Source organism: Genypterus blacodes, unplaced genomic scaffold (genome assembly GCF_046128005.1).
Source record: "Genypterus blacodes isolate CSIRO-AG114 ecotype Tasmania unplaced genomic scaffold, CSIRO-AGI_Gbla_v1 ptg000059l_1, whole genome shotgun sequence".
NCBI classification, from domain to species: Eukaryota; Metazoa; Chordata; class Actinopteri; order Ophidiiformes; family Ophidiidae; genus Genypterus; species Genypterus blacodes.
Genome location: NW_027466871.1, coordinates 893,924 through 909,862, shown reverse-complemented (window position 1 = coordinate 909,862; position 15,939 = coordinate 893,924). Strand labels below are relative to the sequence as shown.

Here is a 15,939-nt window from a genome sequence, read left to right as displayed (position 1 = left end):
CAAAACTGCATCATATCAACAACCAAGGCACTTCATCAAGTTAACATCTCTTAAATGCACACACACACACACACACACACACACACACACCATATTATTCACATTTCTGCTATACCAAGAACACAGGAAAATATTTTCTCTCTGTGCTTACACAGCTGCACTTTAAAAAGGAAAACATATCTCAACAGACAATAATCTCTTAAACAGAAGCATTCAATCACGACTTTCATTTACCTTCAGAGGCTTTGACTGTGAAAGTAAAATTACCTGAGTGAGAAGCTGCATTATTATCATTATTACCAACCCAGCAGTTTAAAACCGTTTGGAAATTTTTTCCAAATGTAACTTTTATGTTATCCAGCTAAAACAAACACTCTGCTGTAGGTGCGGCAGTTCCTTCTCTCTGCAGGATGGCACTAATGTAAACAAGCTGAGGTCTGATCAGAACTTTACAAATGTGATCAATACATCCTGGCCTATAATGGATGCCGTCTGTGTGTGTGTGTGTGTGTGTTAGTTGTTCTCCTCTCTGTAGTGCAGGACGTAGTAATCATGGACGTACATCAAGACGGCAACTGGCTGACCGATGATAATCGAGATCCACACTGCTGCGTTGCCATAGTTTCCTCGCAGGAAGTAACCAACAAACCAGGCAAGTGGAAGCTGATGAATGAATTAAAACATAAAATGAATAAATACATGACAAACTGAGTGTTGCAGCTTTTCCTTTAAGCACACAACTCCAAGTGACTTCAAAATCTGGATGTATTTTTTGCGTCATGCTGTGTGATTCATCACATTAGAGATCATGAAAACTCACACAAAGTCAGGAGAGAAAAAAGGGCACTTTACTGTCATACTCCCCTTGAAACATCAAACAGCTCCTGTCCATGCTAATGAGATCATTATTTAAGGTAATGATCCTTGGACCAAGGCCAAAGACTGAAAAAGTGGACGGACATCAGGACGGTTACAGAAAGGGGGAGCAGTTCTCCATTTGGACTTTTTACAGAGCAAAGATCAGATCTATACTTACTGCTACACTGACTTTCACATGTTATGAAAGGTGCCGTCATTACAACTTTGCAAAACTCCAATACAAGTTTTGCCTTGAATACATCTGTGAAATGGTTCTAAGTGATATTACCTGAGCCATCATGCCCATGAAGGCCCACAGTCTGAGCATCCTCAGAGGAACACTGACCAGGTACTGAGACAGAGAGGACAAACAAAGACAGAGACAAATGAAAATAGCTCCTTCCCTTTTATCATAGATTCTGTAATAGAGATTTTAATCTTAATGAAACGACGCCTGACTCTCTGCTATTACTTATACTTAATGTTTATAAGGGACATCTGGTCTTTTTCTGTAATATACTAACCACGTGATTCTGTGTTTGAACTTTATCTTGACCCAATCAGTGAGAAGAATAAAAGTGAACCCGCTTGAAACAGGACTGAGCTCTTACCTCATGGAAGAAGGCTGACAGGAAGAAGACAGCTGATTGGCTGGCCATCTTACTGAAGCCCCTCCTCAACAGCGGCTTGTAAAAGTGGCTGAAATACAGACAGGAGGATGGAAGGACGGATGTTGGACACAGATTTAGAGCGAATGGGACTGATAAACATGATAAAGTCACAGGCCCTCTTGCTCCTGTTTATTATGGTGAAATGTTTTACTTCTTTATTCGCTTACATGCTGTGAGTGGACCAGTGTGAGTAATCACCCTATAGATTAATAGTCTTTTATTTGCTTTGTCTAGTTTAATATAAACCCGGCTGCTTTTCTCTGGCAGAAAGAGCTGCTGCAGGCGCCTCACAGCCAGATGAATCACTTTCCCAAATACATCAGTGCACTTTGTTAAGTCTGTCGCCTTGAATCAAGCTCCCCGCTTCGCATTTGTTAACTTCTACACGTTTCACTGCTCCTTCTCAGTGCGGATAACTCACCGTAAACACCACTTGTGAACAGGGATGTTCCAGTTCTGCCAGAAATATGTTATGGTCTCAGAGTTCCTAAAGGAAGCATTACAGGATGAGGAAATAATGGCTTAGCAAACAGGAAAAAAGTGCAGTGTGAGATAGAATTGGTGTCTTAACAAAAGTACAGATAATCAAATATTAAGTCAATCAGTTATCACCATAATAAGCATACATGCTTTCGACACACAGACTCACCACCAGTCGTTGTAGAAGTGTCGGTCTCCAAAGCACAGCAGCTCAGCAGTGAAGTTCAAAGATGAGTGGAAGAACCCGTAGAAGAACATCAACCACAACAAATGATTAGGAACCTGCAGGTGGGAAACGGTGACAGGAAAGGGGGAGGGGGGGTTCTTTGGTATTTGAATTTGTTCTGGTGCCATATAAACTATAAGTAAAAGCCTGAGCTCTTTCCCCTGGTCACTACATGACATTTATTGAAAAGTAATGCTGTGCTAAGTAATAAACAATTTTAATGATGAATTGTTTTAATTAGACTCTTCAGAGGCCCAAAAGCATTACACAGCTGGGATAGAGGCTGTGCTGTAATCTCCCATAGGAAATTAAGAGAAGATATAATTTCAAAACGTCATTGTTATGGTGATGTCCTGGACTCACAGCTAATCGCAGGAGTCTCTCCATCATCCTGGACAGATCCATGTCCTACAGCAGAGAGGAGAGGAGAGGAGAGGAGAGGAGAGGAGAGGAGAGGAGAGGAGAGGAGAGGACTATCACACATTGTTGCTCAGTGCAGAAAATGTGCAAGTTTCACAGTCATTCTGTCCTCTTACCTCCAATGGTTTCATGGAGCTTTGAATGATGGGAATCATCCACTGATAGAGACAGAGAGGTGAGAGCAGTGTTACAAAAAACAAAGCTCAACTCAGCGTTACGTTTTAGTTTACATTATAACATGACTTGAATTCTTGTTATACTTGTTTATGAGACCTTACCTGCTGGGTGAGACCAACTAGCATCTGGATAAAGAACAGCTGGAGACACACACACACACGTTGACAGAGTTGACTTTCCCCCCCAAACACAGATTATAAATAAGAGTGCAGTAAGAGTCAGTATATCAATACGTCTCGGTATACTTAATGACTTCTTCTATCAGGGCTAATTGTGATAACAGCGTCTATATTTTCTTTCAATTACAGACATGAATACACTTCAAGTTGGTCTTGTTTGGTACAAAAGGAGACATCTCACCATCTCACACAGCCTCCTCAGCAGGAAGCTCATGCGGATCTTGGGAGAGCGAGGGAAGTTGAGCTCATAGCACAGAGTGGGCGCAAAGACAAAGTAATACATGTCTGCAGAGAGAAAAGGGGGTCACAGTATGTCAAACACACAGAAGAACACGCCAAGCAATCCAGCGTAAAAACACTAGAAGGATGCATCTGCGTACCTCGAATGGTGAGATTTCCTGGATAACACACATGACGGTCGCCTCCATTTAAGTGCTGTGCTGAGGGACCTGAGACAGAAGTTTAAACACATTAAAACACCCGATAAGCTGAAAGACAAATTACATCTTCCATTTAACCATATGCCTTTCATATTGTGATTTATATATGACGGTAAAGATGTTAAGATAAGATGCAAAACTTGGACAGTCTGTTAAATATACACAATACATTACGAATGAGTGCTGTGATAGCTAATCTAAGTGAAGATCCTGTGTCAGCCATTAGGTGTCACTATAACAGCATGAGCAAGCAGGGGGCAAATCAGTGTTTGGTATGGGAACGTGAAGATAATTTGCCAGTGATTCATTCTACAGTACGTCTTAAGATAGATAAGCCAACCCTCTACTGCCAAACACTATTTATAAACTTAAAAACAAACTCAGTAAAACTGTGGTTTGTGTGTGTGTGTGTATGTGTGTGTATGTAACTTACAGGATAGTGAGCGAGACAGATTCTTGGCCTTGACGGCACTCAGCTCTCTGCACCACATGTTGACATCCTTATAGGAGTACAGCTTCAGGAAGAGGATGGTATACGTACCGAGAACAAATGAGCCGCCGACTGAAAGAGGAGCAGAGACAGAGAGAGGCACACAGAGTGAGGAGGAGCAGAGATATGGTAGAGAGAAGTGAGGAAGACGGGAGTGCAGAGAGGACAAAGAGATGAAGAAGGGAGCAGAGAGGTGAGGCAAAGGAAGAGAGGAGGAAACAAGTGTGGGCAGGACGGACAGAGGGGAGACAAGAAAGGAAGGGGGGGGGGGGGGGGCAGGGGAGGGGGAGAGAAGAGGGAGGTAGATGAGTGTGCAAAAGAGGAAGGAAGAGAGAAAGAACAGGAGCATGATTTGATCTTGAAAGAACAGCACAGCCGGCTCAGTAAAATAAATCATCTCAGCTTAGTATAACTGAGGTTTGATTATGCCAAGGACAACATAATATCATCACTATGTTGTTTATTAGTGTGTGTGTGTGTGTGTGTGTGTGTGAGTGTGTTCGTTCATTTAAATGTGCCAGTGTGTGTCTTTCTCAGTCAATGATGATGTGAGATTAATAAACTTATTTTGCCAATTGCACACATGAACACACACACACACACATGCACACACACACACGCCAACTGAGCAGGTCTGTATCAGTAGTCATGCTGAACAGGAAGGAACCCCCACGTGCCTATACAGACACACACACTTGCACGTCCACATGCAAGCACACACACACGCGTGCACACACACACACTCGTTCACATCCACACGCAAGCACACACACACAAAAGCTGTTGTGCCAACTGTGTGAGGTGGAGGTCAGCACACCTGGCATCAGACCACAGCAGATCCTATCCATTAACCATCTGTCTCTCTGGCTGAATGTGGCTGCTAGACAGCTCGATGGTGTTCAGAGAAACACACACACACACACACACACAGACACACACACTTGTGGAAAAGTGGAAAACATCCCAGAGGGACAAACACAATCCTCTCCCACACGCAGTTTCCCATCCAAATCATGCATTTCTTGGAAGGTTTTGAAACCCTGCCAAGTGTGGGCTATGTTGACTCCACAGACCTGGTATTTGCTGTTGGTGGCATAGACGATAGAGAGTAGAAAGAAAGTATGTCCCCCCCGTGGGAGAGGATGACTAAAGGCCTGAAACCTCCTTTTCTCCTGTCAAGTCGGACGGATGTGACAAGTTGCAACTTTCCACCTACGGCAATTTGCCAGGCACGCCCGCTTCACGCAGCAAACAGTTGGTTGGGTGTGGTGAGGTGTGAGAGTGGGCCGGGGGTTCATTTCGCCCACAAGCTCTCGTTTTTTTTCACCGTGTCCGCACTTTCGTGGAGTGAAAGTGGGAAGCAAAAGTGTTTACTGTTATCTCTATTTACACCAATGCATCCACCTTCATGCAAGGAGCGAGCAGGAAACATGCTGTACATATGATAACGTGTAAGATGATAACGAACCACCTACTGAGATCTAATCACAACTTGGGCAAAATCCAGCTAACGAGGATGCAAAGTGTAAATGCTCGCTCCAACATCAGATACACGTACAGAGGTCAGGCTTTAATGTAAGATATTAAAAGGCTTTAATGTGGAGAACAAAGGTTTTATACACCTGCTAGTAAAACGTCTGAAATACGCACAACTTCACTGTCAACAAATTCGATTTATGACTAGGTGGTCATTAAAATGTAAAAAGCCTCTAATGAGCATATTTCTGTCCCAACTGTCTGAATGCATATCAGTGTCTTCTGATGTGTGTCCTCGTGGCAAGGACAGAGAACATGATGGCAATGGTACAAAACAATTTACTGTTTGGTGTTTTCTTTAACTTCTCTATTTCATAGTTCCAATCCCAGGAACTATTGCAGATGATTTGTGCACTTTAAAAGCTTTGGACGTGAAGCAATAATGGCAGCAGACAGCAGCTTCCTGCACCATTACTCCTCAAAATAAAGTACTAGTATATGGTATGGTATATTGGTGGAATAGTTCCCTTCACACACACAAACACACACACACACACACACACACACACACACACACACACACACACACACACATACACATACACACACACACACACACGCCCTCTGTCATTGCCCTTCCTGTGTGAACAGCAATGCTGAAACAACAGACAGACAGATGGACTGACTCCTTTGCTCCTTCACCTCCCAGTGAGAGAACAGATGAGAAGAGGAGAGGACAGGAGAGGAGAGGAGAGGAGAGGAGAGGAGAGGAGAGGAGGAGGAAACATCATACCAAGCCCTTTTTTAATGAGAATGAAAATCGACTGAGTGAACTTCAAAAGACTGTACATATGAGACAAATCTGCCCCAAAAAAATGCTGCTGATGAATTTGTCAGTGTAACAACCAAATTAACACTGTGACAAAGCCACCATCTGCCTCATGATCAGGGTGAAGTGAGATGCATCCCCACTTGAGTTTGAGGCTAAAACCAGCGCTGTTATCAGAGCTAAATACACAACCTTAATGACATGACTCATACCTAATGAGTCACTACTGTGGGCACATGTGAGCTTTTCAGTAAACAACTTTAACAACTTTAAGTCCATTATAAGTTGTAAACACAGTGACAGAGCACCTACATTCTCTCCTTTCCTTTCCATGCCTCCCCTCTCATGTCCTACCCCTCTCCTCTTCAGAGCCAACTGGAGGTAATCCAGTCATGACCAACTGGCTCCATTATCCGCTAACAGACTGCAATTATGAATCTGTATAAGAAGTCTTTTACTGTCTTATGAAACTTGTTGGCTGTTACTCTGAGGGGCATCCATATGAATTCGCCCTTCATTTTTCATACAATGACATCATTGTCATGCCTAATTGCTCTTTCTCAATGGACTTTCTAAATGCTTTATTCATGTATCAAGTACAGTAGTTGGTATCAAGGCTACAGAGCTTGTTTATTAATACATTAATAATAATTAGAGTATTTTACCTGGGGTCACAGAGGGGAGAACAAGGATCAATGCAGCAGGCACGGTTAGGATGATTGACAGGTTAATACAATGAACCAGGAGCCCCGCAAGCTCGCTGAATGAACCCTGAGAGAGAGACAGAGACAGAGACAGAGACAGAGAGAGAGAGAGCGAGAGAGAGCAGATATCAAGCAAAATACCAATACAGTGTATTAGTGTAAACCACCTTAACAATGCTAATTTCAACTTGTCACTATTTTACGTGTAGACTGCATTCCTGCCATCAGGGAGCATAGTTGTGAACACACACTGCATGTTGATGCAGGAATTCAAAGAAGAATGTGGATTCTGTGACTTTTTTGATTTATACTTCACTAGGAAATCCATTTGGTAATCAGTAGTCATACACGGATAGGGAATTACAAGTCATGTCACAGCCACCGACACGTCTCTGGACTCCGGTTGACCTTTCTTACATGAGAACAGATTGTCGTGAAGATCCATCTTCATACCAGACAATTACAGAGCACTTGTCATACCACTAATGAAGATTGTGAAACCAATTCCTCATTTTAGCATTTAACATTTCATTTAAAGAGAGAATAATCCCTGCTGAGAGTTTGCTCTCACTTTTAGATCACCTGAGGCTTATTTACTCACCATTGACAGCTGCCTTTCTGTGTACAGAGCCACCAGAATGAACACATTGGACGCTGTCAAAATACAAAAAGGAGAATTGCGTTAGTTTCTCTAAAACTGTGGCAAATTACATTTAGGCTTTTCCTCCCAGACAGGCTGAGCTCTGATGAGTCCCTGAAGATCCAGTATGAGCCAGGGCCCCAGAAAAGGAAAGCACATTTTTAAAGTCCCAGGATTAAAGGTTAAATAAGCTTTTACGTGTTTGGTTTGCCCAAGCAGCATTAGGAAAACTGTAAAAACATTCTAGTCAAACAAGCCACTGCAACAATCAGCTGCCTGCACTATGAGATCACAGCAACCACAGTAACATGTTGAACCTGGTTCCAGTTCAGAGAAGCTTTCATAAACCCAAAGAAATCACAAACAGATCTAATCTAATCTAACCAAACTGGAGTGACCTGATTTACATGTGACTCTTTGGTGCAGACTGTGAATTCGATACATTTGGTAATTGTATGTCCAGAAAATCTATATATCTTATCTGATAGCAAATGACGATTTGTTTTAAAGCACTAATGGTTAAATTTGAGTTTAGTCTAAAGTTCCAGTCCCAAATAGCCTGTCTAGTAGATATTTGACTGACTAAAGCAAACCAAAACATCCAAGTACCGTCACACCAACAAGCCACCACTATTTAAACAGAACGCCACAGTTTGCTTATAACAATAAACAATGCCCTAAATTCGACATCCTCAGCCCCAGCCTCTTTGACACATGATAGATGCCGGAAAACAGATTCATGGAGATCAGAGCAGCTGAGGACTCACAGATGACAAAGCTAATAGAGTCTGATATAAGTGAAGCGACAATAAGTCAGGGAGACACTTTTGCCCGAGAAGGGTCATCCACCTGTCCTGTTAGTAAGACCCTGCTGATACACACACACACACACACATGCACACAAGAGTCACAAGCCCTCACATGCTTACACAGCAGCAGCATATGAAAGAAATGAGCCAGCACTAACAGAACATATGTGCTGCACAGTACACCCCGAATGTCAGATAGCTGAATGGCCGGGTAAGCATGTCGATCTGCTCACACACACACACACTTTGATTTCATCTATTGTTACTTGCCTGCAGTCCTCTTTCTCATTTTTCAGAGTTTTTGTATCCCCTGCTTGTAAAAATGGTGCCAACACAAACCTCAATAAATCAGTATGGATATGAAAATTATATCTATAAATATTTATCAAATTCAGTAAAACAATGGAGTAATAACCAATATGTTTTAATTGCAAGAGGCTGGCGAGGTTTTTTCTCTGTTTCTAGCAGTCGTGAGAGTTAAATCTACAGACTGTGGAATGAATTTAAGGAAACCACTGGCACACTGATTGCTCATTACCATAACTACACCAGGCTGAGTCACACTGATGCCACATAATTGCAGCAATTGTACCATTTTAACTCCCTAATCAGAGCGTTATGTCAATCCATCTAATCCAGACGGAGCAGGAGTGTAACGTGTCAGACATTTTGATTGCTAGAGTTGATCATCCATGCATCATCAATGCAAAAATCCATCAGCACTGCCATTCCAGATCAATTAGTGTAATGGTGCAGTCACACGCTAGTTATTGACCTCCTGATAGGATTCTTCAGAACCACAGAGACACTTTAGATTGGAAAAAAAGCAACAAATGCCTCAAAGGAAATCTATCCAAAACTGCAAGGATGAATTTTTAAATCAGTTTTATTGTCGTCTTTGCAGACTATCAATTACGATTAAGTACTTCATGCTGAATTGCGCATACCTCTGCCAAGGCCAAACAAAGTTACCTGCCTGCGCCTGTCCTTTGGCTGTCTGGGTGTGGTAGCGCGAGCGTGGCCCATTGAAAACCCCAATAATCATAATAACAATTTAATAAATGAAGCAACAAATAATGATTTACTCAACTGGAAATCAACAAATTAACGCTGATTCTTTGTTTATACTATGAACTTGGGAAATCAGTGATGAATAGGGAATTTTGTGTTATAACTGACAATCAAAAAATGAGAAACTTCTCATTTTTGTGGGACTGCTGTGAGCGTCTGGCATCCCGGCTTCATCCTGAAGTCGAATGTGGATGGATGATGTGACGGGAGTGACAGTGTAGAACCCTACAAAAGCACACACACCCGCAGGAAGCAACCAAACACCATCCCACTGGAACTTCACTCAAATGGACTCAGAAGACATTTGCCTGTATGGAAATCTTAACTAGGTTGGTCCTGCAAACTTCAGTTTATGTGTGTATGTGTGTGTTGCTGCAGTGACAGAACATGCTGAATGCTCTCTGGGAATGAGATGCTTTACTGTCCATGAGAAGTCAACACACTCCCATCCTCACCTGCCATCGTCAGTGCAGTCGTTTCCCTTTACCGTGATCCATCTCTCCCTCTTTCTCACTTGCTCCCTCCCTTTCTCTCTCCCCTTGCATCCTCCCTTTCTCTCTTCTCTCCCTCTCATTCCCCTCTTGACCTCTGCCAATGCAGTACTTTACAGCGACGGCACACCAGCTCTCTCTATACCTTCCCCACTCTCTCCAAGCCCTTCTATACATTCATTCATTTCCCCCTCTTCCGTTTAATGCTTTCCCTATAGCTTATCTCACTCCCTCCTTTTTGCTCTCCATTCCCCCCCTCTTGCTTTCTCTGCAGCACAGTACCACCGTGTGCAGTATGTAGGGCAGGTGATTGTCCCTCTGGAGACAGTGAGAGCTGCACCACTGCAGACTTTCACTGTGATATACCATAAAATTCAGAACATAACGCAGAACAGAAGCAAGTGTACACACCTGCATTCACTGTTCTGCTGTTCAGTTTCACTTGGTCGTTTGCATTTTAGATTTGTTTCCGTAAGTAACAGGTTTAACGGCATTACTTATGCTGACATATTCTCTCCATCACATCTGTAGAAACATCTCTCCTGCTGCTGCTGCATCAGATAGCTCTGGACATTTCTGCAGATAATCAGGTTGGCGGCGGTGGCTTGTTGGCCGGGTGCTACATACATCATTTGCTTTGCGCTGAGGGATGACTTGGCAGTAAACAGTTTGAGAACCACTGATTTATCGCATCAATAGTCACTTAATGTAACTCTGGATTTGGTTCCACATTTCTCCCTGTATTTTATTTATGTATTACATCATTTGTAGTCCTATACTCAGTGATGTGTTGAATATGTATTGCTTGTTATGCCTTGTTGAGTTTTTGGAAAGGTGATTTACTGAAAGGTTGTCAAAAAGGTTTACTTACCAATTACCAGGCATGCTGCTGGCCAGCTATAAGGGTCCTTCACGAACAAGGAAACCACCTGAATGGGGTCCACCAGAATGCCATACCTGACAAGAAACATTTCAGATCAACCTGCACGTCTACGAATTAATTCAAGAAGCATATTTTTCATCAAAAGTCAAAAGTTTAAGATCACAGAGAAACAGAACATGAATGATTTAGAATTGGTTGATTATTCTTCTATCTTCTATACTGTCAGAACATGCAGAGCTATAGGAGACACATGCAGAGATGCGTCCAACATGATGTCTGAATCTCTCCAAGACAAGCGCCATCTTCAAAGACGTGTGAATGATTTGTGGGTGAGGTAAGAAAGACAGGAGTGAAAAGTAACACACAGCAGGTTCACTCACTTTAACAGGTTTTCTAAGAAGAGTCGGGCGTTACTCAGCACCTGTTAGATGAAAAAAATGTGATTCAGTCGAGCTGTCTTACACGTGTGTTACTGTTCATTACACAAACATCCGGGAGTGTAAATGAGGCTGCAGGGAGACAGCCGAGGTGACATCAGTTCATGCTCCTGCTAAAGAAGCCTCCAACCTTTCTTCACCTTCTCCTCTGCTTCTTTCATTCTCCGCCCCTTCGTCACTTCTCATCGCCCTCCACATCATTGCCCTTGTGACCTCTCACCTACCTTTTCTGTTTCTATCCCCTCTCCTGATATCCACTTTTCTCTCTTATTTCCTCTCTTTCCTCCCCTTCCTGCCTCGCCTCTCCACCGTCTCAGATTCGGCTTCTGTCCTATTTCTTCTCCCATCACTCCTCTCCATTATGCTCCTCTCCTCTTCCTGTAACTTTTGCATGTCTCCTTTTCGCTCCCTTCGTCTAAATCGATTGTAATATCTCTGTGTCAAGGGTTGGGACAGGGGGTCAGTGGAAATGAAGGAAAGGCTCTCGTGATGAACAACAATCTGCAGTCAAAGTCTCAATGAGCAACATTCTGGCAGCACTACACTCCTCAGCTCTGCTGTTCTCTCCTATTCTGTCACTTCTCCAAGACTCAGAGGAGAACAAACTGTAAAAACATGTTAATTAAACATGTTAATTAAATTCATTGCTACTCAATTATTTCACAGAACTTAAAATTTCTGTTTTAGGAAAAAATCAACTCAAAATGAGTTATTCATCTTGATTTCCTGATTTTTATTTAGTAAGCAACCTTTCTTGAAATCAGAGAGATTATATGTGACATATTTGGATTTAAAAAAGGGTTGATAAGGATAAGATAAGTTGTTTTCGAATGAATCTGCTCTACTCTAGTTTTGCAGTGCATTTACTCTGGTATGTGTTCAGATCTGTGGTATGTGATTTCCTTTCATTTGATCTCATTTGATTGTATTATGTAGAATAGATGATCATCTTGGCTTTCAAACTGACTGAGATGCTACTTCAGTTCAGTGCATAACTGGAGATGTTTTCATTTCATTACATTACATTACGAGCATTTGACGCTTTTATCCAAAGCGACTTACATTACATTACCACCCTTCGCAGAGGGGGGAGCAATTGAGGGTTCGGTGCCTTGCTCAGGGGCACCTTGGCAGGGACTCGAACTAGCAACCCTCCGGTTCCCAAGCGGAAGCTCTACCCACTGAGCCACTGCCTCCCTCAACATTAAACTTTCAACTACATTTGATCTTCACACTATCTTCCTCTCCAGGCAACAAAAATACACAATAAATGAATGAGGGAAACTAATAGACTACATTAATTTTCTATTTATTCATAACTACACTAATACAATTAGTCATCTAAGGCCATGTCCACACTAATGAAAGACAAAATAGATCAGCTTATGTGTTTAGAGTTTCTGAATACAATTCTGTGTGTGCGTGTGTGTATGTGTGTGAGTTTTAGTCCTACCAGCATCACCACACACCAGTTGAGGATTCCTCTGTAGTTGCTGTAACCGCTAGCTGAGCTCAACAGGGACTCCTGTGTTTGGTGACAGCTGCAGGAATGAAGCGAAATGGATTCATAGATGGACAGACAGACGGACGGACAGAGAAAATACAGAGTGTCATGATTAATAAATGAAGTTGAGTGCTGGTGCACAATAAATGACTTAAAAGGAAACGTTTTTTCATTTTTGAACCTGCACTGATCTCCTGGTTAAGTTATATGAAAACAATTACACAGTTAATAGGAACTCATTTTTCCCACGATACCACTTTATCAACATAAAGCATATACTATGTGATGCACAACAACAAATATACTACCAGTTTTCATTTAGAATAATAAACACAACAGTAATAATATGTAATCAGAAAGTATCATGTAAGTGAGACAAAGTCACTGAACCTGAAGTGCAGGACAAATCACAAATGTACTGTAAACAAGCCAAACTCTGCCTGAGGCAGACACAAGTCTGCACTCAAAATGAGACTGAAGGTACGACAGCAACAGTAACTACACAATACTCAGTGATGAATGAGCCCTCACACTGAATGATCCTCTATGTCCTTACAGCAACTAATATCAAGATGTCATGATAGTGCAGTGATAGTAAAAAAGGAAAATGGGATCAGACTAAATACAAATGTATGAAAGAATTACCAATTATGAAACTGATTACTCAGTCAGCTGATCAGCATTATGATGTTGGAATGATGATTAATATGTGAAAGCATGACGCATTCAAACGCACAAACAAAAAATGGAATAATCTAATGGCTTTGAAACCTTATGCCATTGATTTATATTGGCCCTTTCATAGCGGAGTCTCACAGAGCTCATATTCCACACAGACAGACAGACAGACAAGACACACACACACACACACACACACACACACACACAGTCGTGGTATAATGCAGGGTGAATTCAAATGTTTTTTTGCGGAATATTTTAACTGAAGAAAGCATGTGGCATTACAATGAGCATCTAGTTCTTCAAATGTTTTACTTTAAAGGAGAGACATGAATTAAATTCTAAAAGGGAAAACCGGAAACGCAGCTGCCTGTGACCTAAAACGACCCTGACTGTGTGACAGCACCAGGCAGCCTGCACTAGGAACTAAACTCTCGCCCCGGTGCCCTCATACGACCTACGGATCGAACGTCTGTGAACACTCGGCTAGCTTTAATTCCTCACCTCAGTCTGTCCTTTATATCATTCCTGCGCTTCTTCTTCTCGCTCTTGGCTTTACTGGTCTGGCCTGCAGCCCAGGAGCCGTTTGCCTCACCCCGGGTCTCCGCGCCAACCTCGGCGGGCGCCGCGCTCTGACTCGCCGCCGCAGATCTCCCGTTGATCGCCTGGAGACTCGCACATCTCCTCGGGCCCATGGAGAACGTCGCCCTTCTGCGGCGCGCCACGGGCCCACCAACCGCGTCCGAGTCCCCCATAGTAGTGCGAGAGACAGGAGGGGGCGGATAAGGGACGGTTCGCTCAGTTACAAGTTGGCGGCTTCAGCGGTGTAGTCGCATGCCTGTTGCTGCTGGAGCGACTCGGGCAAAGTATCTACGGGAGGAGGAACCTTCACTCGAAGCAGCCCGCCCAACCAACCACACACACATTTCCGTACTGTTGACACACACCCGGAGGAGTGTTTCCAGAAATTCCACGTCTGACGTTAACACGTGGAACTTGCCGCAGAGACAGACAATTCATGTTAGTAACCAACCTTGTTACATGGGTAGTTGATTGATAAGTTCTGAACCTGGCAAACATGCATAGCAACGATCTTATTCAACAGCTGCTTGTGTTTGAGCAAAGTCATAATTTACAGCCACCTAAGGAACACAGGGGCCTGGACAAAGTAGGCCAGCCTGCAGTGATTATGGACCTGCTGGCTGCTATTTATGATTGTGGTGTAAAACTAGTTCAGCAGCTATCCCACTCACATGATTTGATTTAGTTGGACAGCCTAATAAAGGACTTATATGAGAGTGGGATAAAATTGCTCCCCCACCTCGGAAGTGTGTTGAGTTAGAAGGAGCTTATGATGAAAACACTCAGGCTTTCCTCCACTGAGGCCCAACAGTGAGGCTCTGGCTCTCAATGATTACAGTGAACAGAATATTGTCTACATCTCTATCATGGATAGCTTATGAGCTAATGGAGAACGCCTTTTTTTGCGGATAATCAGAACTTAGTCCCATTGAAAATATTTTGAATGATTTGGAATTCACATGTACCTTAGTATCATGTTGATGTTTTAGAATGAACATACAAACGATTAATTATTCACACAGGTTGAATCAGATCAATCATGTGTGCACCTCAGTGACTCAGCATAAGCTTGGCTACATAATGGTGGCAGCTGTAAGTCTCTATCCCTATTTCACACTGAAATAGGGACTCGCACTGATTCTATATTCTAAATTCATGTCCCAATCAGCTGCAGAGTAAGGTCACTTTGGGGTAGTTACTCTCTATATCACAATGATTTAATGTTCAAAATGTTATAGGTTCATCTACAGTACCTGTCTGCCAAGTTTGATAAAAAATCATTTCATAGATTTTCAACTCCTGCTGACAAAGAAATATCCAAACAAACAGACAAACCAACATGGGGGGAAACACAACCCCCTTGGCACAAGTAATAAAGAATTGAGTCAGGGTCAGGGTTGTTTCTGTGCTAGACTCAAAATATATTCAACAATTTAGCCGCTGGAATATAATACAGTGGAAGGGAGTCAGCCTCACATAACATGAAGTGTGTTTTATTGAATATCATAAAATCCCATTTGAACCCATTAAAAGCACAACAAAGGAAGCCAACTTTGACTCTGTTACCCAGGGGGGCAGTTTGCTGGCACACCTTTTCAAAGTACACATCATATGGAAATTTAATCCACAACGTTAAAGACAGCTGTGCAAAGATATTAAAGCCAAAAACAGATGCATGGGAATGAAGATCCTCCACATCTCCTTCACCTGTTTGGGCAAAGTACTATAACAATTCAATTTTAGGGATTATGAATTCACTATAATGATGGTGTGCAGGGTTGTTAACTCCACAGTTTCTCTAGAAAGTGTTTACATTAGTATGTGGCTGTTGTTCTAAAGCCGGCACACACAGCATCTGTTTCAGAGCTTTGATTTAATGAGAATGCCCTTTCTG

The 15,939-nt window shown here is 42.4% G+C and overlaps 2 protein-coding genes across 2 annotated transcripts in view; one reads left to right on the top strand and one right to left on the bottom strand.

The window, feature by feature from the left end:
• Positions 1–15,939, top strand: part of LOC143003274 (alpha-1,3/1,6-mannosyltransferase ALG2-like) — a 54,429-nt gene that overhangs the window by 29,998 nt on the left and 8,492 nt on the right. The gene's annotated exons all lie outside the window — the stretch shown is intronic.
• LOC143003272 (diacylglycerol O-acyltransferase 1-like) lies at positions 187–14,357 on the bottom strand. Its single transcript, XM_076153841.1, has 17 exons — positions 13,968–14,357; positions 12,735–12,822; positions 11,225–11,265; positions 10,833–10,918; positions 7,552–7,604; positions 6,912–7,017; positions 3,885–4,013; positions 3,392–3,460; positions 3,193–3,296; positions 2,934–2,972; positions 2,772–2,813; positions 2,599–2,643; positions 2,179–2,291; positions 1,951–2,016; positions 1,470–1,557; positions 1,148–1,210; positions 187–663 (listed from the first exon to the last, which is right to left on the bottom strand). Exons 1-17 carry the CDS (start codon positions 14,216–14,218, stop codon positions 514–516), a joined length of 1,533 nt encoding a protein of 510 aa, XP_076009956.1. The 5' UTR covers positions 14,219–14,357; the 3' UTR covers positions 187–513.